General features: G+C 39.4%; 1 protein-coding gene across 1 annotated transcript; it reads right to left on the reverse strand.

The window, feature by feature from the left end:
- Nucleotides 1–3,903: 3,903 nt before the first annotated feature.
- On the reverse strand, nt 3,904–21,692 carry LOC128852231 (inverted formin-2-like). The gene is made up of 12 exons (XM_054066990.1): nt 21,260–21,692; nt 19,725–19,858; nt 19,458–19,519; nt 17,934–18,036; nt 17,221–17,306; nt 16,240–16,340; nt 14,964–15,034; nt 14,753–14,860; nt 14,090–14,160; nt 12,379–12,499; nt 11,262–11,426; nt 3,904–6,778 (listed from the first exon to the last, which is right to left on the reverse strand). Exons 1-12 carry the CDS (start codon nt 21,690–21,692, stop codon nt 6,677–6,679), a joined length of 1,557 nt encoding a protein of 518 aa, XP_053922965.1. The 3' UTR covers nt 3,904–6,676.
- Between the last annotated feature and the right edge of the window lie 1,005 nt (nt 21,693–22,697).

Here is a 22,697-nt window from a genome sequence, read left to right on the forward strand (position 1 = left end):
TGAAGTCCATGTCTACTTTGTTTTGTCTGCCTTGATAGCTGGTGAAGGAAGCTGGTGTAGAGTCATCTGTTTCTACTTTTGCTTGTCCATTTTGTATCTTGCCTCAGCTTCATTTCCCCCCAGGCTTTTATTTTCTTTCAAAATTTCCTCCAAGGATTTCCTTACTGTTCCATCAAATCTTTCAGATTTTTTTTCTTCCGCTTTGTAACAGTATCATTTTATCCATTAAATAATCAAAATTGTGTCATCTTATTGTGGAACAAGTATTTATCAAGGAATATGTTTATACTTGTTTTTACAATTCGAAAACATGAGGACCAAGGACAGCAAAGTGCAGCAGTGCTGTCACTCAGTTCCCTCACACACACACTAATTCTCCTCAAAACTGATGGCTAGTAAGTCAGCTCCACACAGCTAGAACATAAAAATAGCCTTTGCTGCAAGAAATTAATATTCCTGGTGCTGTTCCTTTCCAGGAGAAGCTGTACACAGCTACATTTCAAAGTCAGAGAAGATCCTATTATTATTTTTATTACATTTAGCACTGCCATTTGTGCATGGTTTTTTTTTCTCTCATCACAATCATCTACACTTATCAGCGGAGGAACTAAAATCTTTTTCCAGGGTAATGTTAGTGCTGTTCTTTTGGTTGGTTGTTTTTTGGTTATGCTCTATCTGTTTTTTTACAAGCAAATCATCCTGGCATAACTATATGTAAATTGTCCTGCTCAAGGACAGAATCCAGCCTTTTTAACAGGAGATGGTGTTTCCAGCTCTTTGTGACTCTCAGCCAATTATACATTAATAATTTTCATATATCTTCAAATTGACTGGCTTGGTGGAAAAGTGTGCATTTTTTTTGTGTGCAAGGAATGGTGCATTTTCTCTGCTACTGATAGCCAGAAAGTATTCAAAAGTATTATGGGATTTTCTTTTATTTCAGATGTAGCAAATATAATTTTTTTTTTTTATGTTCTCTTCAGCATTTCTGTAATTGGATCCAGTGTCATTGTGAGGTGGTCATAAACTCCAGTTGCATTTTATTTCCAGTGGCAGCAATGTCAAACCTTCCATTTCCCTAAACTGTTCTGTATGAAAAAAATGTACTAGACACTTTGCAAAAATCTGTAGTTGACTGGGGGAACAATTCTCTTTATGAAATTACAAAACTTATCTCAGCATGGAGATTTGAAGCCATTGATGACTCAAAGTGATTTATTATTCTTGCACCAATTTAAAAAGAAACTCAAGTCCACTAAATTCAATAGGTTCAAATCCCCTTTGATTTGTGAGATGAAAAACAAAGTCAAATCTTCAAGGTAGATTTTGCTCAGTTAAAAGCAAATGTTTGACTTTAAAATTGAGGTCATGAGGTCGTGCAGAGTAGCATGAGACCTGCAAGGGCTGCAGGTATGCAGTGTCCCTGTGCTCTGTGAGAGGCACCCAGTGCTGGGTACTGACAAAGAAGGGGTTGAACCATATCTCAGTAATTAGTATCTGTATCTCAGTGGACCTCCCTGTTCCTCAGAGCTCTTCCATTAAAACCAGTTCACTTGACAATGCTTGACCTTTGCGATTTCACAGAAAAAAACTTTCAAGCATTTGCCTTCTCAGATAAAAAAATAAGGCACTTTTTACGTTAGGGCAACTAATAGGAGCCAAATATGTCCACATGATTAGAGCAGTGCACTGCAGATTTACTGCAGAATAAATCAACCAGAACTGTACTGTTTCTTTTCAGAACTACGTCACTACCAAACACTTGGTTGATTGCAGCCCTGATAGAAATATTAAATTGGTCCAAAATCACATGAAGAACTGCCCTCGGAGAGTAGTAATTAATGGTTTATTTGGACAAAGTGCACAACAAATATGTTTGTCATCCACTTTTTTTTTCTGTTTTGGTGAAAGGCTCGAATGTGCAATGGAGACCATTTATTGAATGTATAGATGGAAGAAACAGGAGTCATGCTGGAGATCAGGATGCTCCTCTGAATAGGACTCATAACGTTATATAGTTGCAATAGAAGTCAAACTCTGTGGTGAGACTGAAGAACAACCTGTAAAATGCAAGAAGATGCCTTTCTACTCTCTCAGTCCTGCTGAACTGCCCAGCTGGAGATCCAGCTGAATTAAATCTGGAAGAGAGATACAAGTGCCTGAACATAGATCTGAAAAAGCCTAGGATTAAAAAACTGAAAGGGCTGACGTTTAGTTTAGGAAGAAGAGGAGACGCGATAACCACCTCCAAATATGTAAAAGGCTGCTGCAAATAAGAACAAAAAGGTATCATGTTTTCTCTGTGGTAGATAGGATGAAATGAAAAGTGTTTGCCTCTTTTATTAGAATCACCAACTGATCTGATAAATGTGGACAAACTTGAAGGTGTATAAAGCTTTAGAAATATGAAACAGAAGGTGTGAATAAGACCAGCTTTGTTCCAACACAACTTCCAAGGGTAGCACTTCAGCACAATGGCATTTTAGCATCATTTTAGCATAGCAGCAGTTTGTCCAGGCTGCAGGATTCCCGTGTCTTTGAGTGTTTTTAAGAAAAGATTAGGCAAAAATGATTCAACATGAACTGGTCTGAGTCAGAGCAGCTTTACTGTGTAAGTCTCAGTGCTGTAGGTGTTTTCTGCAGACTTTTACCCAAACCCTTTAAAAGTACATTCCCATCTGGTTTGATGCCCAGGTTGAATGATTAAGCAACACTTAAAAAGCTGCTCAGATGCCACCTAATTCTGTAAGCACTAAAATGTCTTGGTGGGCACAGGAATTTTGTCCTGTGGTTCAGCTGGCTGGGGGTGGGGGAGGGTGTCTCACATCAGTGATTCTGCTTTGCTAGCAAGTCCCTCCCTCATGAACAGCAAATGTATAAACTAGAGCAAAGGCCCCACAAAATTATAGTTGGACTATCACCACAGACTGGCTGAGGAGTTAAGGGTCTCGGCTGTGATATGACAGGCACTGCTTCAAATCTGTTTTTCCCAACTAGAGACATGAACAGGAACTTTATGTGGTCTCTGGCATCCTAGGGGAGCCCTCTAATAGCTGAAGTATGTAGCATCTTTCTCTGCCCAATGAATAATGAAGCTGATACCAAAAACAGAGGCTTCTCCACAAGATTTCAGCTGTTTGAGTAAACAATGTGCACAGAAAATGAACTTACATAAAGCCTGTGGAAAGATTGTAAACCACATTTTAATGAAACGAGCTCAGTTTGAATCCCCTCTTCAGCCAATAAAACGAGTTGGAGATTTTGCAGGGGATATCTATTTTAAAAAGGGATTAAAGGATCATTACAACATCGCTCCTTTATACCTGTGAGAGCATGGCCTGGAGTCTGTTCTTTTACAGACTCCCAGTAAAAGAACTATGGCAAACTCATTGAACTCCAGGGTGCAGGGTCAAGTTTCAGATATGAAAACTGCAGTTTTCTGGAGTTCATGTGGCATTAATCTAGCTGCTTAACAGTTTTATATTTGCCAGATGCAATTAAGAAGCTTGTTTTCATTTATTCACCATCTTATTTAGGTGATTAAGAGTCAGGTAGTCTGCCCTTTCAGTTGCACTTAAAAATAAATGAAATAAAAATACCATGACAGTATTCACAATCAGCACAGGAAAAGCAGTTGCATGCAGTCTTATTTGCCATACGTGATTTAAAACCAGAACTAATAAGCCTCACCGATTCAGGTACATTTATTTAGCTCTATTTACTGAAATGAACATACACAAAAGTGAGAAACATCCTGGACTACAAATACATACTAGAGTGCAATGTAGAATTCTGTAAGTAAACTCTGTGTTCAAAGTTGTACTTGTCCTTAATACATATTTTTAAAACATTATTACTTGTTTTAAAAAAGCAAATCAAATCAATGCAACAGCAACCCAGTAAGCTTTCAGCAGCAGAATATTTGCTTATATCCCCAGCTCTTGAAGACTAGATGCTTTTGCAAGACCAGTTTATGCTGATGACAGTTTATCATATATGTTTGTTACTTACAGTGAAATAATTAATTCCCATGTAAGTACAAACAATAAGAATTTCGCCAGAAAAAAGCTCTTGTATTTGACGCTGAATATATCCACTAACGAAATTGGACTGGGAGGGAGTGTCTGCTTTTGCAGTTGGTTTCTATATGCAGCAATGGTAGTTATACTGTGGAACTCCTGTACTGTTCATCAAACTTTACTTGCTCTTCGTCTTTTAGTACCATTTCGTTTTCTCCTCCAGTTACAGTATTAAAGCTACATATATAAATCCTCAATAATTAACTGCACATTTTCATTTCTTAATAGTGTTTGTTCTGTTTCTTACTTTGATAATTAGCTATGCCCCAAATTTGCATTAGAAGCAGATCATTTTTCCACTTCGTTAGCTAAAGAAACCTCTATATGTTATTTCTCTTGAGATAACACACATGTATTACAATATATTTTAATATGTTATTTTTTCTTGAAGTAACATATAGAATTGGCCTTTGCAAGTATCTCATACTGTTTGCCTGAAGAATTTAAATGCCCAGCAATGGAAGGTGCTGTAAAAGAAGCTGAGGAAAATAAAACAGGATAGCTCCTTAGTCTATCAGCAAGCATAGGAAAAAATTAATATAAATACGTGTGTGAAACATGTTCAGAGGAGTTAAAAAACCCAACCCCCTAGATGTATGATTCCTTGGAATCAGCAGAAGCTTGTCACCAAACTTTTTTAGGAGGTTATATCTTAAATTTCATTTGTGGGAAAGCTGTTTTTAATACATGGAATCAAGTAGGATATCGCTCCGTTCTCTTAATCATGGCATACATCTGAATTTTGTTAACTATTTCTGACTCAACTTAGTTCGTGGCAGTTTTCAGTAGCTGCAAGCCTTCCCTTGTAATCTGCTAATAATGCATCAATGATGACTGCTTCTGCCTTCACCTCTTCTGTTTGAACTCTAGAGAGCAAGGTTATTGCCTGCTCTGAGAGACTTTGCTGCCGTGTGCTGTCCGTGCGGATCTGTCAGCTGCAGAGAAATGATCCTCAGACAACTGGATAAACCAGATATTGCCACTGACAGAGCATGTGACTGGAGTTAAGGTCAGAGATTCAGAGGCTGTAGGATTGGGGCCTGAAAAGATTTATGCACAGGATTACTCCTCGTGCTGTATATTGCTGGCTTCAAGGGAGATACCTGCAAAGCTAAAGGTGTACTTAATTCTTTGTGGAACCAGGCCTTGATAATCCTGTAAGCACATGCTAAGAGGGTTTTACTAGCTATACTATCTTTTCATTCCCTCCTTCAGAAAATAAACGCACAGTTACTTAATTTAATTATATCATCAAGAAAAGTTTTATACATAGACTAATTGTTAAGATGAGCTTCAACATCCTGCCATGCCAGAGCTGATACCCTCTATATTTTGTCACCATATCCTGATGCAGATAAAAATAGATTAATAAATGCCTGATTCTCATTGTCAACAGTGCTACTCACAGTTTTCTTAAATAAGTACTGAAAACCAATTCAGAGTCTAAATGCTCTCTTATGTTTAAGTTTATATCCCAATAATTAAATCCATCTTCTTGCAAAGGACCAAAAATTACAACAGTTATACCTAATCTGTGGTTTGGAAGCGCAGAAGGTTCTTTTGGTCTGGCACTCCTTCTCCTCACAGGGTTGAAGCACACCTTTAATCCTAAAGCTGAATGTCACTTTATAATTTTATTTTACCAAATACTAAGTTACTTTTCTGTATTTACAGCAGAAGCATTTATTGTTTTAACCTGCAGCTTTACATTAAGCACATTACAATTGCAAAGTAGATAAAATGTATTTGCAGTACAGCTTGCTCAACAATATTGAAAACTTTGTTTTGGACAGCTTTCAATTAATTTTATGTATTTAAAAAATGTATTTCTAGAGATGAGTAACTGTGGAAGAGGAACTAAGATAAGGCCATTTGTGTAAACACCAGACACAAGAAAAACCAGAGTCTTCCAAAGGGTGAGCACCTGATGTAATATTTACAGCAATTAATAATGCCATTTTTGCAGTGTTTCTCTGAAGAACCAAGAATCATAACCAAATGTTATTGGCAGAAACCTTAAAGTAAAGTGGATGTCAAGTATTTGCCAAAATAATATTTTAAAATATACACATGGCAATCTTAGCACTAGAAATGCCTCATACCCACGTAGACCCAGCACAGCAAATGCTTTTCTGCATTTATATCAGTTAGATATAAAAGCACAGATGCTTTTTTAAGCACACACATAACCCTTTAAGGAATCAGACCTCTAATCAGAAAAAAAGGAAATGTTATGGTAACAGTAAAATCTGACACAACTTGCCTACCACAATGATACAGTACAGGTCGAAGTTCAAGTACATGCAAATTTCTACATCCCTAAAAGTCTTCCAGCAGCCATTCAGAGCAATAGCAGGATATGACCCACCTCTAAGCAAAGTGGTAGTAACTTACTCATTGGAAGTGATATTTTTACTAACATCCCCGGCATGATTTCTTCCAAGCATTCAGATGTGCTTGCACATTGATGTCTTACTATACTATCTGGTCAACAACAACATAATCCATGGAAAACTCACTCTCATTGTATTAGATCATCCACAGCTAAAGAGATATTTTCCTCCTAACTGACAAAAGACTGGCTAATAAAACCAGAATTAATTTCCATACTCTCCTTTCAGCCTCTTTGCATCTTCTCCTTTAAGCTGTTTCTTCCTTTTCTCAGACTTTCCGGTTTGCGCCTTCCTCTCTTGATTTTCCTGTGTCCAGACAGAATGAGAAATAAATAAATAAATAAATAAAATTAGTTACTAGAGGAAAAACTGGTCAAGGATCTCTCAATTTAGAGTGAATAGCTATTCTAAATATGCCCTGTGCACACTTTAAACTCTCAGCTGCTGGGGTTTGAGGCAAATAGCAGAACAGAGCTTCCTGGTTATTCCAGTTGGCCTTCTCCATATGATGATGTTACTAGTGAACTATTCCATTAGCTTTATCTGCAACATTCAATATGGAGTGAAATGTATTCTTAATTAGACCCTTTGTCCACAAAACAGAACACTAGTTTAATTAGCATTCTGGAGATTTATCCCATAGCAACCTTGATTTTATATTGTTTGTATTCAGTGACTTCTACTAGAAATTTCAGGAACTCAACTGTTTTCAACAGCAATTCATAATTTCTCTTCAGGCACTCATTAAATTTGCCTGCTGTCTTTCTGCACTAGTGTTCACTGGCTCTCCAAATTGGATGTCTGTTTTTACCAGTCACACAACTGCCAGGGTGGCATAAATCCTGCTGGGATTTACACAGACAAGGCAGGACTCTGTTTTCCACGGAGCTGCTGGTACTGGGTTGATATGATTAATGGAGAAAGAAAAAGAAAGTGAATGATTACTCCTAGTAAAGGAAGAACTGTACTCACTAAAGGAGTATATCTGGGTTTTGACAAGTAGCACAACCTTAGGTGAGGGTGCATCTGAACTAACTGCAGCAAAACATCAAGATGACAAAAGCCTTTTTCTGTAAAGCTTTTGCAGTCCTTGTTCCAGAGCTGCACCTCCATCAGAACCTTGCCATCACCACCTGGAAGATTGCCTGCTTTCAATTGCAGCCAGTCAGTAGCTAACCTATGTGTTGTAGGTAGATCAGTAGTTGTCCGGCCTGCTGTCATAGAGATTTGTGGTGTTAAGACGAGGGTGCAGCTGTGTCATGTTACAAAATCTAGGAAAGATGTTGGTAATTTGGTTCAGATAGGATTCTTGAGACATGTTTGGTCTCCCTTGCAGAGAGTTTGGCAGCAGCAAAGAGATTTTTCCATAGTAGTAATAGATTTGGTTGATTGTTGTGGATAATTTGCCACTATTTCCACAAGATGGGCTGAAGAAATCACAGGAAGCATGCACAGGTTTCTCAGAGCCTTTACAGAGAGTTAAAGCTTAGAATCCTTTGGCCCACAAAAGTTTCCAGACAAATAAAGAAAAATCGTGAACGTTAGTAAAGTTAATCTCTCTGAAATCTAGGAGCATTATAAGCTCAAGATTATGAAGGCCTATACTGGATGCCTAGAAAAGGAGGAAAAAAACTGTGTACTCTTGACAAGAAAAGAAAAGGATAGAGTTGCCTTGAATGGAGCGTGCTTCCAAAAGAATGAGGTACAGGTGGTAAAGTCTTAGAGAAGGGCTAAAAGCCCTTCATCACTGTATGCCTCCTGCATGCTCACCTGACAAATTCTTGCTGTGTCTTAGCCTAATGTCTTTGAGATATAACAGCTGCTGAGAAACTGGGAGAATGTCTCTATGTGATATGCCACAAGAAGAAAAGGAGGTGAATTCAAGCATACATTGTCCTGCTACTTGAGCAGCACGTGTGCTACTGAGAACAAACCAAATCATGAGGAACAAATTTATGGATTAAGCAAGCCTGAAATTAATTGTTCAGAGAAATTAAAATTATTCATAATGATTCAACACAAACACACTCTTAAAAGAGTTTCTTCAACACAAGAACGCTCAGGTTAGAATGGAAGCAAGGCAGAGCAATGAATTTTCAACAAGCCCTTCTCTATCTCCTGGATTACTGAGGGCAGCTGTATGGATGGGATTAAATGTAAAATGGATATCACATTGGATTTACACTTTGTGGGATGTTAGATACTTGCTTGATCTTTGAGTGAAAAGATGCTCCATGACAACTGTTTATCCCCACACTATCTAAAGCACATCCTGTTCCAACACCATATGCACTCTACTACAGGGCAGCTGCTCCAGACTTGTTATCCTAGGGGAGCACTTGGAGAAATCATCCCTGTGTAGAGCTGTCTATGTAACCTCTGTCATCAACCAAGTACTTCCTAGAGCAGATTTTGTTTGATCTTTTTTTCTCCTTTTCCTGAGATTAGACAGCCTCTTTGCTGGGAGCTCCCCTCTTTGAACAGCTGCAAGTGCTAAGGGAAATCAAATGGTTCTTCCAATCCCTCATACTTACACAGTGTTTCTTTTCCCTGCAATTTTACAGCTCAGTTCTCAGTGTATCTATAATTCTACTTCTCTTTTCTTTTTTTCGTTGTTGAATTGGGAAGCTTTTTTCTCCCTGCCATCTCCTTTCCCCTGCCATCTGCTCCTTTTATTTTTTGAGAATTGGTAAAACAGTCATCAGCTTTGGGTGAAAAACCAGCTCCTTTTTACCATTTCAGTTTTGGGGAAGCATTTGGGTGTTTGAAAAGCCTTTTTTTTTTTTTCTCCCCCTCACTTCTTCAAGCAGATAGAGAGGAAGAGGGCAGATTCTTATTATAGTAATTTCATTCATGCAGCTCAGCTTTTGTTACCTGAAGAATAAGAGACCAGAAATAACCCTCAGGGAATGGAAAAGGATTTTGTTTAAACAAAGAAACAAAATCAAAATTTCTCTAGGCAAACTTAGGAGCTGTGAAGGACTGCTATTTATCAAAATTATTTCCCTTCTTATTTGATGTCAAAATGGAAAGACAGCACCAAGGATTTTGGTAGCGCTAAGAGACCTGCTTTACACAGAAAACTCATCTCAAAATAAAAGTTACGCCTCAACCTTAAAGCTTCTGTCAAATGGCACAGAAAGAGATGATGCATGTGGCTGATTCCAGCATAAAAATTAAAACTACAGAACAAAAAGATGCTTTAGAAAATGAAAACCTTCAACTTCTCAGCACGTTGCTGTTTCAAGCACAAATAATATCTTTACTACAGTGATAGGGAGAAGGCAAGGCAAGAAGGGAGAGGAGATTACATTACAGCTCTACAACTGAGGTAATAGAAGCATACAAAGTGACTAACAGCCGTGGTACCTTGAGGTGAGGTGCTGCAGAGAACTGGAACCAAAAATAGGATGAAAGGGGGTTTACATATTGGGTAGATAAAAAGAAGCTTCTTTCCAGCTGCTCCAACCAGTCAGTGGCTACCAACCAGTGAGTGAACAAGTAGCACCCAAAGAAGGAGTTTAAATATTTTGCAGCTGTACTAGGACACTACATAACCTTTATTGGGTCTGTTCCTTATAGGAACTGCAGTTGCTGGATTTACCCTTCACAGCAATTTTCCAGTGTAGCTCTCCACAGGTGCTGAGCCATGAGGTTCTTAATTCTTTCCTTCCTGCCTAGATTTTTAGAGACTTCAAGGGTCATATGTACTGCCAAAGGATATGTGGTTTGTAGGGCTTGTTTTCCAGACTGTCTGTGGCTCTATCACATAATTTTGAAGCCTGGGTAGCTGTATTGCTTACAAAATTGAAGTCCAGTGCCTCACAGGAGAAACAAGTAGTGGGAACATTACAGTACATGTTTTTCATCTTCCAGCACTTCCTCAGAAGCTCCTTTGTTTTCATTTGAAACTATGAGCACTCCTTCATCCTCTCTTGCCTTGACATTGCCTAGCGTGGCCATCTGTATTCTTGCAATACTTCTTGTAATGTGGATAATTTTTTCTACAGGGGGCAAATCCTGTCTGGGTCTCACTTGGAGTCAGCACAGGAGTGGGTGATTGTTGCTGTTAAAATTTGTAAATGTGAAACCACTATTGCCTGGCATTAAGAAAACCCCAGATGAAGTACCCTATCTCAGGTGTGCAGTATGTATCGAGGGATGTGAAATAAAGGTTTACTGAAAGCTTATTAATTGAGCAGTGCTCTACTTAACCTTTAAGGTGAAGTTGCTGTTTTCTTACTCCTTTTTGAAGGCAGTAAATCTTACACCAAAGTGCCAAATATAATCTCCTGGGAGTTTTTTTGTTTTGTAGAGGACACAAAATATACTGCTTTGAGCTAATTACTACGATGAAATACATACATGTATATATGCTTTCTAATTAATTTGCCAATAGGCAAAAGGTGTATTTGCCAATAGGCAAAGCCTATAAAGCATGTCAGTTTGCTCATTCTTTCACATGCCACTAAGATCCCATTGCACTGAGGACTGATTAATGATTTTATAGTGGGAACAACAGCTTGGAGCATTCTTAGTTCTCTGTAGCAAAAAAACCTAAATCTCATTTTATATTTGCCTGCACGCTCATTTCTCACTACAGGTTGCAAGCAAATGTACTTTCAAGAAAAGTTGCTTTCAGTTGCAAGAAAGTTACTTTCATTTACTCCTGCAGCCTGTGTTTAAGTAGCCCAGCTTGGAGTAGAAGAATAAATAAATTCTTGCTCACTCAAAAAAAAAACCCCAGAAGTTCTCCATCTGTTTCTAAACAGTCACAAATGCAAACCACCTGTAAAGCCTTGAGGAAGAGCTCTCTGAAGGTTTTCATTGTGCCAAATATGTCTTCCAAAGACATTTTTTTTCGATCTTCACAAAGATAATCAGCAAGTTCTTCCTTCTTCTTTTCAATGATGGCAAACTCCTTCTGCAGGTCCTTTGAAGCATCGAGACTGCCCTGAGACACAGTTTGCAACACAATTTTATGCATATTAAGTAGCAGCCTATTCTGAGCTGCCCAGAAAACTCCAGCCAGTTCACCCAGCACAGTTAGTGCTTTAAAAACTCACAATTAAGTTCACAATGTGTAATTGAACAAGCTGAATTCCCCCCAGTTTCATTTGGCCCAAAGCAGCAGCTTGTCTGTTGCCACCGCCATCATGCAACCACATGGAAATTTGGCACAACCTGGGATGACTGATCAAGGGAGATACAGCACCAGGATGTCAACTGTAGTTAAGTGACCCTGGTTTGAGAACATCAAAAGCTAGAATGTTTGGAAATACATGCAATAAAAAGCATGTTGCAAATCTGCTCACTTCCCCTTTGCTGAAGAACAGTGAGGCAAAACATGCTTCTATACTGCACTGTACACACTTATAGTCGCATCCTACATTTCATTCTTAGGACCTTCCTTTCTTATGCACACGCACAAAGCTGACGAGTCCTCAGCTGTTTCCTTATAATGATACCACTTTACAGCAGTGGAAGAAAATCTGGATTGCTCCCTCTACCAGAGCCCAGGGGCGGTGTAGTTAAGGCCCCTTTCTCATAGAGATCTATGTCATAGAATCATAGAATAGTGAGGGTTGCAAGGGACCTTGAAGATCATCCAGTTCCACCCCCCTGCCATGGGCAGGGGCATCCCACTAGATCAGCCTGCCCAACGCCCCATCCAACCTGGCCTTCAACATCTCCAGGGATGGGGCAGCCACAACTTCCCTGGGCAACCTGTTCCAACACCTCACCACTCTCATTGTGAAGAAATTCTTTCTTATATAAGAAAGATTCTCTCCAGATTATACCCATAACGTATGTCTACTTGCAACTTGAATTACAGAGACTTTAAGAAGAGAATTAAAGTTTTTTAGGAAGAAGGATGGGAAGCGTGTCACACCCACATTACCTACTTGAACAGATTTTGCATACTGTATTTTTAAATCATCTGTAGACAAAAATAAACGCTTCTCTATTTCCAACAGTTTCTTCAAATTGGCACCTGCCTCAGCCCGCATGGCGTCGAAGGAGATTCTGAAAGGTCCACAAAAGGGATAGTAAATTAAAGGGGTGAGTCTTTTGTTATCAGTAACAATGTTATCTCTGCGAATTAAGGTAGACTTAAGTGTCCAATCCTTACACTACCTTTTGCAGGTCCTCATCTATATAATTCCTCTTCCAAGTGATCAAACCATTGTCTAAGAAAGAAACTGTTCTTTTGCCTTCATTATGTCCCTGGACAGACTGTGGAGGAACCTCACTGCTCTAGTATTCAAAAATGTCCTCCAAACTTTCCAGCCTATTTTCATTCATAGGCAACACAGGCTCATCTCCTTACTAACACAGGCAAATACCATCCTTACTTGGTTCTTTCTTCTCCCTGCTTGCCTTTTCTCCCTAATCTTAGTCCAAAATTGTATCTGTTCTCAGAGTTTGTTTAGTTCACCTGGCGACCCAATATGTTACACTGCCAAATCAACATCCCTTATGATTCTGGTTGTCTATCTTTGTGTCAGACAAAAAATACGGAATCAGCAAAACCTGATGTGGTATTTCATGGTGCATCCAGATGTGAGCAGGACTGGAAGAGTCCCATGCAGGATTTGCATTGAAACAGTTCTCTGAAGGTTGATTGGTGAATTAGTTTTGTAAGTTTGAGAGTTTGACTAAACTAGAGAGCACTTACTTTATAAAAAAGAGCACATTTATCTCATCAGCCAGCAAGATTTGATTTCAGGCAACAAAAGCATTTCCATTACACAACCCCAAATGAAATTCATGTTTCAAAACAACACCTAACTTAAATTCTGCATAGACAACTCACAAAAGCCAAAATACTTGCTGTTGTATCACTGAATAAAAAGGCTTTTTATATTTAATTATTTAGCAACTACTTAACAATGTCAGTCTGTCTCCAGCTTTACACATTACCCCACTTCTAAAATTAAGTAAAATTAAAACACTGAAATTTGCTATGCATTCATAACAGGATTTAAAAATATTATGTTAAGCCTGATGCTATGAAGTATAGATTCTTATTAGTATGATTTAAAACATCTACATGTGTTTTTCCCATTCTAAACACAAAAAAGCTGGTGTTAGACTCATGAGGCTTTCATCAGGCACATGGAGGAAAGTCTGCAGGATTAGATTTATTTCTTTCTACTCGCTTATAAAGGAAACTTGTGCTGCTATTCAGCTCAGGACTCCTGAGGTCCCCTGATTTCCAGCAAATAGCCCCAGTCACTGCCTCCCTTCTGCGGATGTGCCTCCTGAAAGTCTTGCACATGAGCATGACTGACAAAGTTCGGGGAAGGTATGTTTCTGTTGCAATATATGGAAGAAGAATCTGGTCCTTGAAAATGAGCAAGTTCACTGTGTACACAGTTTTACTTCTGTGTAGCACTGGAGCATCCGATAGTAAAAATCCCACTGAGCTCCACATGAAAAATACTAACCACATTGATTCATAAATCTTGAAATTGTTTGGTGTTAGAAGAGAACCTCTCCCACAGCAGAGAAGTCCTGTGATCTTATTACACCACCACAAAATGACTCAGCTCCTTGTTGGGTTTAAAGAGGTTGGCAATTCGTACATGGCAAAAACAAACGGTAATGTCCTACCCCACTGCCTTGGAAACAAAGTCAAGATCTCTGGGAAGCTGCAGCAGATCTGTATGGTTTTTTTCAGCCTCCTAAAATTGAAGTAAAAATGATTACCTTGCACAGTCAGTCAAAGAGTAAGAAAGACTTTCTCCTGAACAACGTCAGCACTGAAAAACTAACACCTCGGTTTTCATTCTTATAAGTGCAGGGGTAAATTTAGTCTTGTTCATTGTTTTTCTCATGTTGGCACACACAGGGAGTTAAAAAGAAAGCAAAAAGCTCTTTTAACTGCTCAGGCTTACATCCCATGTGCTGTCACAGCACATGAGCTGACCTGAGATTTTGTCTTCATAGGGCTAAAATTAATTTCATTTGACAGCTGCATTTGGGAGACATGTCAACACGAGAGAGCAGTTGGAGAAGAAGAGAAAGAAAACAGCAAGCAGACATACTAAGCGAACTTGAGAAAGGAAGCCTAGTGTTAATTCTCTAAACACGGCTGCGTACAGATTTGAACCAATCAGCACAGAGAGCAGTGGAAAAACTTTCATCATATTTTGGCCACAGAGGCTTACCATCCTGACACATGTAGTGGATGCTACTAGGGGTAAAGCCCCTAGATTTCTGGGGAAAGAATATTTGAGAACAATACAAACAGGAATAATTTCAGGTTTTCTGTACCTCCAAAATATGGTGAAGCAGAGTAATATGACTTTGGTTTGCTTTTGTTTCTGTTAGTCTGAGCAAGGCATTAATTTTAAAACCTCCAGCATCTCCAGTGTGATGTCCCTAGAAGATACAGGAAAAGGTTTCTTCCTTCAGTTCTGAGTCTTGAATTTGTATTCACTGTTATCTTTATAAATACAGCAATTAAAGAAATCGGTTTACTTACATAATTCAGAAAGTTTCCCACTTTAAGAATCAATTGGCAGAAAACTGGCAGTCGATGACTGGTAAGAAGTGCTGAAGAATAAAAAGAGAGACATTTTCAATAAATTACATAGTCTGAGATAGGATTTTCCTTAGGTTTTACAGTAAGGATAACAAAATTCTCATCCAAGATTATGTCAAGACATTGTTATAGATTTGGAAATATGCCAGTACAGAAATAAATCAGCTGAATGGAAGTGGAATGAGTAAGTTTCTACTGAGGTCTCTTCTCTACAAATATATGGAAAACTAGTTATCCTGTCATCCCTATAGCCGTTCATGAGGTGGAACAGCATATGAGAAAGCATATAAAAACTTGTGAAAGCCAACAAGTCCCATTTTCCAGCACACGTTATTCTAGGTTAAGAAAAGCAAAGGGCTTTTTGCCTCTTTGCCATTGTTAGTGAGATTGATAACCAAAAGCTTTGCCTTTTTGCAGGATAATCTAAGGTAAGATTAAAGTTCTTGTCAGAACTAGAACAGAAATGTTGACCCATGGAATGGGATGCAGAGGGGACAGGGACAACACAGTAGGACTGCAGAGAGTTGTTGAGTGCAACACAGTAAAGAGTAACTATAGTGTGGACATCAGACAGTCAGGTATAGGTGAGTTTTATGTGCAAACATAAACAAAAGTTTTGCAATTTGACTATTCAACAGGAGGTCAATGACTCTACAAAACTGTTGAACTTAAGATCCAAGAGCAACTTCATGGAAGACCTGACTTAAAACCAAGGCTAATTTTGTGTGGAGGGAGTTCCTGGAACACTGGTGAATGTTATCAGGGACATCCATTTTGGAAGTCAAACCATGTTCTGTTATATCACTGTGTCCTTCTTCACCACAGAGATAAGCTAGACTGCAACCAGCACGCACTATGGGAAAAAACAGAATGATCTGTTATTAAAATCTCTGTGGCATGCAAAAATTTAACCTACATTCTAACAGAATCTGGCACTGACATAAAGGAAATTTCCTTCTTCTCTGCAGAACCACTGACAGGAGAGAGATCTGTGTTATTCATGTTGACAGAAGTTCCACCTCAGAGCAGGACAGCGCAAACTGTAATGCTTCAGAACAAGTTCTAGAAGCAGGAATCTGCACAATCATTTTGATATTTTCTATAAATTCAGCAATTAAGAGGTTAATTTTGATTAAATTATAGCATAGGCTACCACTGATTCCCATTCAAGGAGAAGAGAGGCTTCCTATGGCTGAGCCTGTGCTGATGTACTTACTTTCGCAGGCTGTTCTGACGGCTTGTGCTTTTGGCCACAGACACTCCAGAAGAATTTTTGTTTCCTCACAAATCAGCATACATTCAATCCGCAACTGGTAGCTAAAAGAGATCAGCGGAAAAAAATACCCACCAAACACCACAAAAACAAACCCCACAGGCTTGATTAACTGGCTTGTGTTCAGCAAGAGAATCACCCATTTTAGGCAAAGTGCACTACCATCATTATGTTCTCTTTTATGCCCTCGCACAAGAACTGGATTATAAATAAATCAAACACTTAGATATTTCCAAAGATGTCGTAGAAACTATTATCATCTCTGCTTTCAGAAAGCAGTGTTGTGCTGACATCTGGCAGCGACTTCATTGCATAATGAGGCCGTATTTTTTACAGTTCTTGGGCAGCACTAGCCAGGACTTTTGTTCTTCCTTTTCACTTTCCAAACAGAAATTCAAAATATATTTGCAGTGATGTCCTTTATTGCTATGAATTACGACATATCACTATGCTTTTATGAACACCATAAAGACTTCTCTGTGTGCACCTCATCTGACTTGGTAAAAATGAGAGAGGTGGAGAAAGCACAGGCACTGCTGGAATTCACTCACAAGTCTGTGGCCTTTCTGTAGTAGAATAGAATCTCTAAACCAAGGGTGGAGTGAACCAGCAGCCTGGTGGCAGGTTCCGTCTGCAGCTTCATGCCTTACAGACAGTAACTGTACAATAGCCAAGAGTTTTCTCACTAACTTAATACTGAGGTTAGTTTAACAGTAGTTTGCCAAAGGTGTCTTGAAAGTCTGTTCGGCCTTTTGGAAGGAAAGGTTTCTGAAACCAGCTCTACAAATAGCAGTCAGATGATTTATCCTGAAGGCTGAATATCAGGAACAACCCTCTAGCACAGGAAACTGACACCTCAATTCTTACGGACAGATCTTATAAGAACCACTCTTATAGGTTGAAGACCAAGAAAATTTTGCTTACCTAGGAACTTCCAAGAGGTGGAGATAAAACTGATCGGCATTTGCTAGTTCTGATTTTTCTTCTTTGCAAGATTTCAGGCTGTTTATCTAACAAGGAATAAAACAGTAAAATACCCACACAAATATTTCTGGTTCACAATCACTTTATTGGCTTTTCTGAACCTGCTGTGTGCAAAGGCACTGGGACTGTGACAGATGAACAATATATTGTGTACATGAACTGGCTTGCAAGGGCAAACACTTGTGTTTTGTTTTGACTGGAAGGTCATCTGCATTTGTACAGCACTTTGTATGATGAATCCCTGATCCACAGGCAGGGCTTGAGCAAAATACAATGCATCCAAGTCTAGCAGCGCCTTTAAAAAGACGGGTCCTTTCTCCTCACACAAAACTGTTCTAAAAGGCACTTTATTCACCCTAAGTTCACAAATATTAATGTACTTCATCCATCTAATTAAAATAATGGGAATAGGGAGCAGCAGTTTGTCTACACCTGCATTGAGTCTCCCAGTGTCCTGTTGCTTAATCTTTGTGTGAAGGGGCCAGACTGCTGCTAGGACTGACTTCCCACCGGTCTACCTTGGAAGGTCACTCATTGAGATGGTGCTGGAGGATGCAGGCTCTGGTCATAGCTGCTTACCTCTGCAGTGTAAATGTTTCAGCCTGAGCATAAAATACACTGAACTCCATCAGAATAACATATTTAATAGATACCTCAGGGTTTTCAGGCAGCAGTTTAAGTAGCTGCTTCAGTGACTCAACATCCAACTTGGAGCTATCTCCTTTCTGAATCAGGGCAACAATCTCTTCATTAGAGCTGTAGGAAAGAGAGAGATGCTGTGGAGCAACAGTGTAGGGAGTAGTTACATGCCAAACAGAAGAGACTCCAGTCTCTCAGCCAGCACTGTAGAAGTAAATGAATTCTTACTATACTTGCCTCCCATCACGTTTTGGATCTTAGTCCTCAGAAGTACAGTGGGGATATGAAAAGGAAAGGATTTGTTTGAGCCTAAAGCAATATTCCTCATAATTCAGATGACCTTTCTGGGCTTTGTTCATCTTTATACAACAAACCCAGAAGGCTTTGCTTTTACTGTGGATGTTCAATGTCACTGAGAAGAGATTTACTTTGGAATTTCTCCACTGCTTCCAGCAAAACCATGGCTAAAACCAATGGCTCTCCACCTACCGAGAAGTATTTGTAAATATCCCAGAAGGTTATAACTAAGATACTTCCTTGAAACTTTAGCAGACAACACGTCTTTAAAATGAGTCCATACTGCTCTGGTTTGGGCTGTGGAGAGCTTGGCTTCCTGTAGCCATTGATATTCGTAGATCTAAGACCCAACTGCAAAGCAGCCTCATCCCTCATGAGTGCGAGTGGGGCTCAAGTCTTTGATCCTACAGTCACCAGCTGCTCTCGGGAGAGCACAGCTGCTGCCCAGGGAATAACGCAGAAAGAGGAAACAGCAACCGGATTAGGCCATGAACAGCTTTTCCCCACCGAGAAGCAGGTTGCGATGGAAAAAGGCTAGAATGAAAAATCCCTCTGACTGATTCTCATTCATTCTTAACACAATGGAATTCCTAGGCTGAGTTTCTTTTTCAAGCCCTTGTAACATGGGGCAGTGCACAAAGCACAAGATGAGAGCAGAAAATCAGTTTTCCTCTTTCAGGGAGTCTGAGTAAAGCTACTTTGCCAAAAACTAGTACAGATTACTTTCTTTTGCTTCCCCCGTCCCCCCTACCCAGTGAAGGCTGTGAATTGGTACATTTCCACTTGTTTAATTGTAGAAAATTATAGAACTTCTAGAAAAACTGTGAATAAAAAATATATGCAATTCTGGATCTGAATTTCTGGAGATATTGCTTTAAAATTATTTAAGTTACTTGAAACTTCCAATCCAGAATCTTCGCTAATGGGTCCTGTAAGTAATTGTTATTTATGTCAATAATAATAGTAGCAAAGAAAAATATGTTTACACATGAATTTACTGCTATTGATAAATATTGCCTCTTTAGGAATTAGTGGTGTTCAGTTTTAGGTTTACCAGTTTCAGACATGATATTAATTGCCTGGAAAGAGACTACCACATCTCATTAGTTAAAAAAGTTGACTTCTTACTAAAGAAAGACAGCAGCTGTAAAGTATTTCAGCTAAATTTCTTTTGTGTGATATCAGAATAAACACATATATACATCAGATAAATAGTTCAGATGGTAGTCTTCAAATCTTACCACTTAAACTGCTTCAGAAATATATTCAGAAGGAGACTTTTCCTTGGACCTATAAATGTGATCTGTTAAAAGAAAAACAAACAAAAGCAGTCAACTAAAAACACATTTACCTTGACTGTAACAGAAATCTTAGAGCTTTGTTTATTGGGCCAAATTCAGTCTTCTCTAGTAATAATATTATAGGAGATTGACAACAATAAAGAGTGTTTAAACTTTTCACTGTCAAGAATTTTGCCAAGCTCTACAAAAAGTGAGTAGTCCAAGTACCTCTTTTGATTTCTTTATTTTTGGCCCAGTTTTCTTCTTAGGTGGGACACAGAAAAGTAGCTCCAAGCTTTTGTAGTCCGGCTCTATGAGCTCTTTGCTGCTGCCTTCCATCACAGCCCACATAGAGCAGCTTTCTGGAAGAGAATAACACTTCAAGATGGGCCACAAAGGTAGAGGAGCACTTTGAAGGCAGTGTGATTTGTGGAAGGAAAAACATTTTAGAGGATGAATGAAATACAGTGCTCATTAGTCTGGGACAAACGTTAGTTATTTAAGAGTGGCAGCTTCCATAGACAACATCCCAAAGGTCTGGAGGCTAATTAAACCTGGAAAACTACTTCTGCATTCAATTCACTTAACTGAAGGCAGCAGGTGAACTTAATGGGCTACTCCAAATACTTTTTGCTATTGCCAACCAAACGTTGTTACAATTGTGGTTCCTAAATCACAAAAGGGTGTTGCATCTAATTAGGTAAATGTCTGTCTTAGCAAAAGATAAGGACTCCAAGCCCAGCATTATTACCAGAAGCATTAGGAGTCATGTGAAAAACATGCTGCGCTTCAAAATATGAGCTTGTCTGCAACACTGGAATCTTTAACAAAGGATCTCACCTCACAAAGAAGTTGTAACAGTGGCACTGAAGGCACTGGGGCTGGATCTGAACTTGTATCTTTGCCCAAGAGAGCAGACTGTGACTCAGACTAGATTTTACATGCATGGTTATGTATTTTAATGTAGCAGCAAGTTCTTACCCTTGATGTCTTCCTTTCTTGATGATAAGCACAATGGAGAACAACTAAGAGATCTCTGTTTTGGGATGTGAATATTAAAAGCTGCAGTACAAATGGAAACGTTTGCAGACTCCTTGCTGAAACCGAACAGGGCTTGCAAACCCTCTGGCAGACCACACGTTAACCACAGACGTTAGTGTTATTTTGTGTGTGGAAAAAAAAACAACCCACAAATCATATGGCTGTGGACAATATTAAATGAAGTTAGAGGATACGTCCTACTCTGAGCGTACGTGTTCCCCAGCCCTACTGGCAGGCGTTTTCAGCCTTGGGTCATGGGTGATGTATCTATGGCTGTGTAAGAAAAGAAAAAGTAAAAGCTCCAGCTGAGATGACACTCATCAGTGACGTTCCAGGAGCTCATTAGGAAGAACCACAGAGCACAACTCTTCAATAGATCTTCCCACTCAACACATTCAGAGTGTTTTCACAAATCTTAATTACTGCAGACTCATAACATCACTTTAACAAGTAACTACTAGAGCCTGAGAGGTTAAGAAAATATGACTTTAGCCACAACAAAGTCTCAGCTCAGAGTTTTTCTCAGTATTCCCTCCATTTATTGGCAAAGTCCTCGCTTTCCATACTTATTTGTGATTACTAATTTTTTTTTTTTGTAGGACTGAGAGTGAGTAATGGGATCATCTTTGCTACCTGACTTTTAAAGGCCCCCAACATGAGCACTGTTGTTTGGATGTGAAGTAAATGAACCGCTCAGCCCAGTGTGACAAACAAGCACGTACGTCTCACCACATCAGAGGGAAGCTTCTGCCAGTGAAAAACCTTCATCTTCAGAGTTGGTGTCTTCTTAGGGTGGAGCTTCTCCCCATAACCACAAGTAAGATGATTACATTCTGGATTACTGCATGGCCAGGGAGGTGGAACCGATGGGGCATTTGTGCCAGGCATGGGAAGAGGTGGAGGAGGCACCTCACTCCCAGGGGGTAGGGGTGGAGGGGGTGGGAGCAGTGGTAGCAGAGCTGGCATGGCAGACTGTCCTTGAGAGGATGAGGAAACACCTTGCTGGGAAGGTGACGCATTCCCTGGAGGTTCCTGCGGCTTATTGGAAAGGCCAGTTATTGTAGAAAGGTTTAGGTCTGCACCGGGTTTCTCCTCATTCAAGTCCATATCAACTTGAATGCATTTATCCACCTTTTGAAGAGATCTTCTGGACATTGCTTTGTGGTGATTTGGGCATTGCATGCTTGATAGTAGGTTTTCCGTGGCTTGCCTCGGTCCCATTTTCCTGCTCTACAAGACAACAAGGAGGTGCATGGACTAGTAGAGTTCCCCACAACTCCTGGCTACTGCCAGCTCCCACAGAGAAACAGTGAAGTAACACTGACCTTCCCATTAAAGTAAAAGACAGAAACATTTCTAACTGCTTTATAAGTGACATTTCACAGTGGTTTCAGCTGTGCAAGTCAGGAGCAAAGCAGTACTGCTGGACATAAGGCTCTTTTTTGACTTCTCTCAATCTTTTTAATTTCTTGTAATACATGAAGAAAGTAAGAGCAAATGCTGTCAGCATAGTAAATCTCTACCTGGTTGCTTTGTTCTCCTTGTTGCTCAGCCATTCTGTGGGATTTTTCTTCTGAAGGGATAAATGGATGCCTGCTATGGAAGTTGCTACGGATACTCTACAGACAGGACTTCTGAGACAATAAGAACACAGTCATGTGTTCCTGAGAAACCACAATACCACAAAGGTGGGATTCTGGGAGAAACTCTCAGAATAGCCTAATAAATTAAACAAGCTACAGCTGAGAAGGCCTTGGGCTGAGCTGTTTACAGACCTGTGACCACATAGGGAAATGATTGGTAAGCATTAAAATTAGTAAGATGGTCTTACTTTGCTGGTTCACCAAATTTTTATCCAGGACAAAACTTTACATTTGCTCTGAGACTACACGGTTTCTATTAGAGCCTTATGCAGGAGACTATGCAGAAGTCCCCATCTTCTACCTATGCCCAATTTTAAACATGGAAGTGGACTTACTAAAGTCAGCAGAAGTACTTGCTAGCTCAGGATGTGGTTTTGTTTAACGGACTGAGCGAATCTTTCTTTTGCAAACACTTGCATCTCTTTGTGGATGAATAGTGTCCTGGGACACTTAATCTCAGTAACTGTAGTTGTTTTGTGATTTCTCTCTTTATCTAAATTCTATAGCAATGTTCATC

This window comes from Cuculus canorus, chromosome 5 (genome assembly GCF_017976375.1).
Source record: "Cuculus canorus isolate bCucCan1 chromosome 5, bCucCan1.pri, whole genome shotgun sequence".
Taxonomy (NCBI): domain Eukaryota; kingdom Metazoa; phylum Chordata; class Aves; order Cuculiformes; family Cuculidae; genus Cuculus; species Cuculus canorus.

Excerpts from the sequence above, each read along its gene's own strand:
- LOC128852231 (XM_054066990.1), bottom strand. The coding sequence starts at position 21,692 with ATGTCCAGAAGATCTCTTCAAAAGGTGGATAAATGCATTCAAGTTGAT. Across the intron at positions 19,520-19,724 it reads AAATAAAGAAATCAAAAGAG|ATCACATTTATAGGTCCAAG; the intron begins GTACTTGGACTA and ends TTCTTTTAACAG. Across the intron at positions 6,779-11,261 it reads TCTTCCTCAAGGCTTTACAG|GAAAATCAAGAGAGGAAGGC; the intron begins GTGGTTTGCATT and ends GTCTGGACACAG.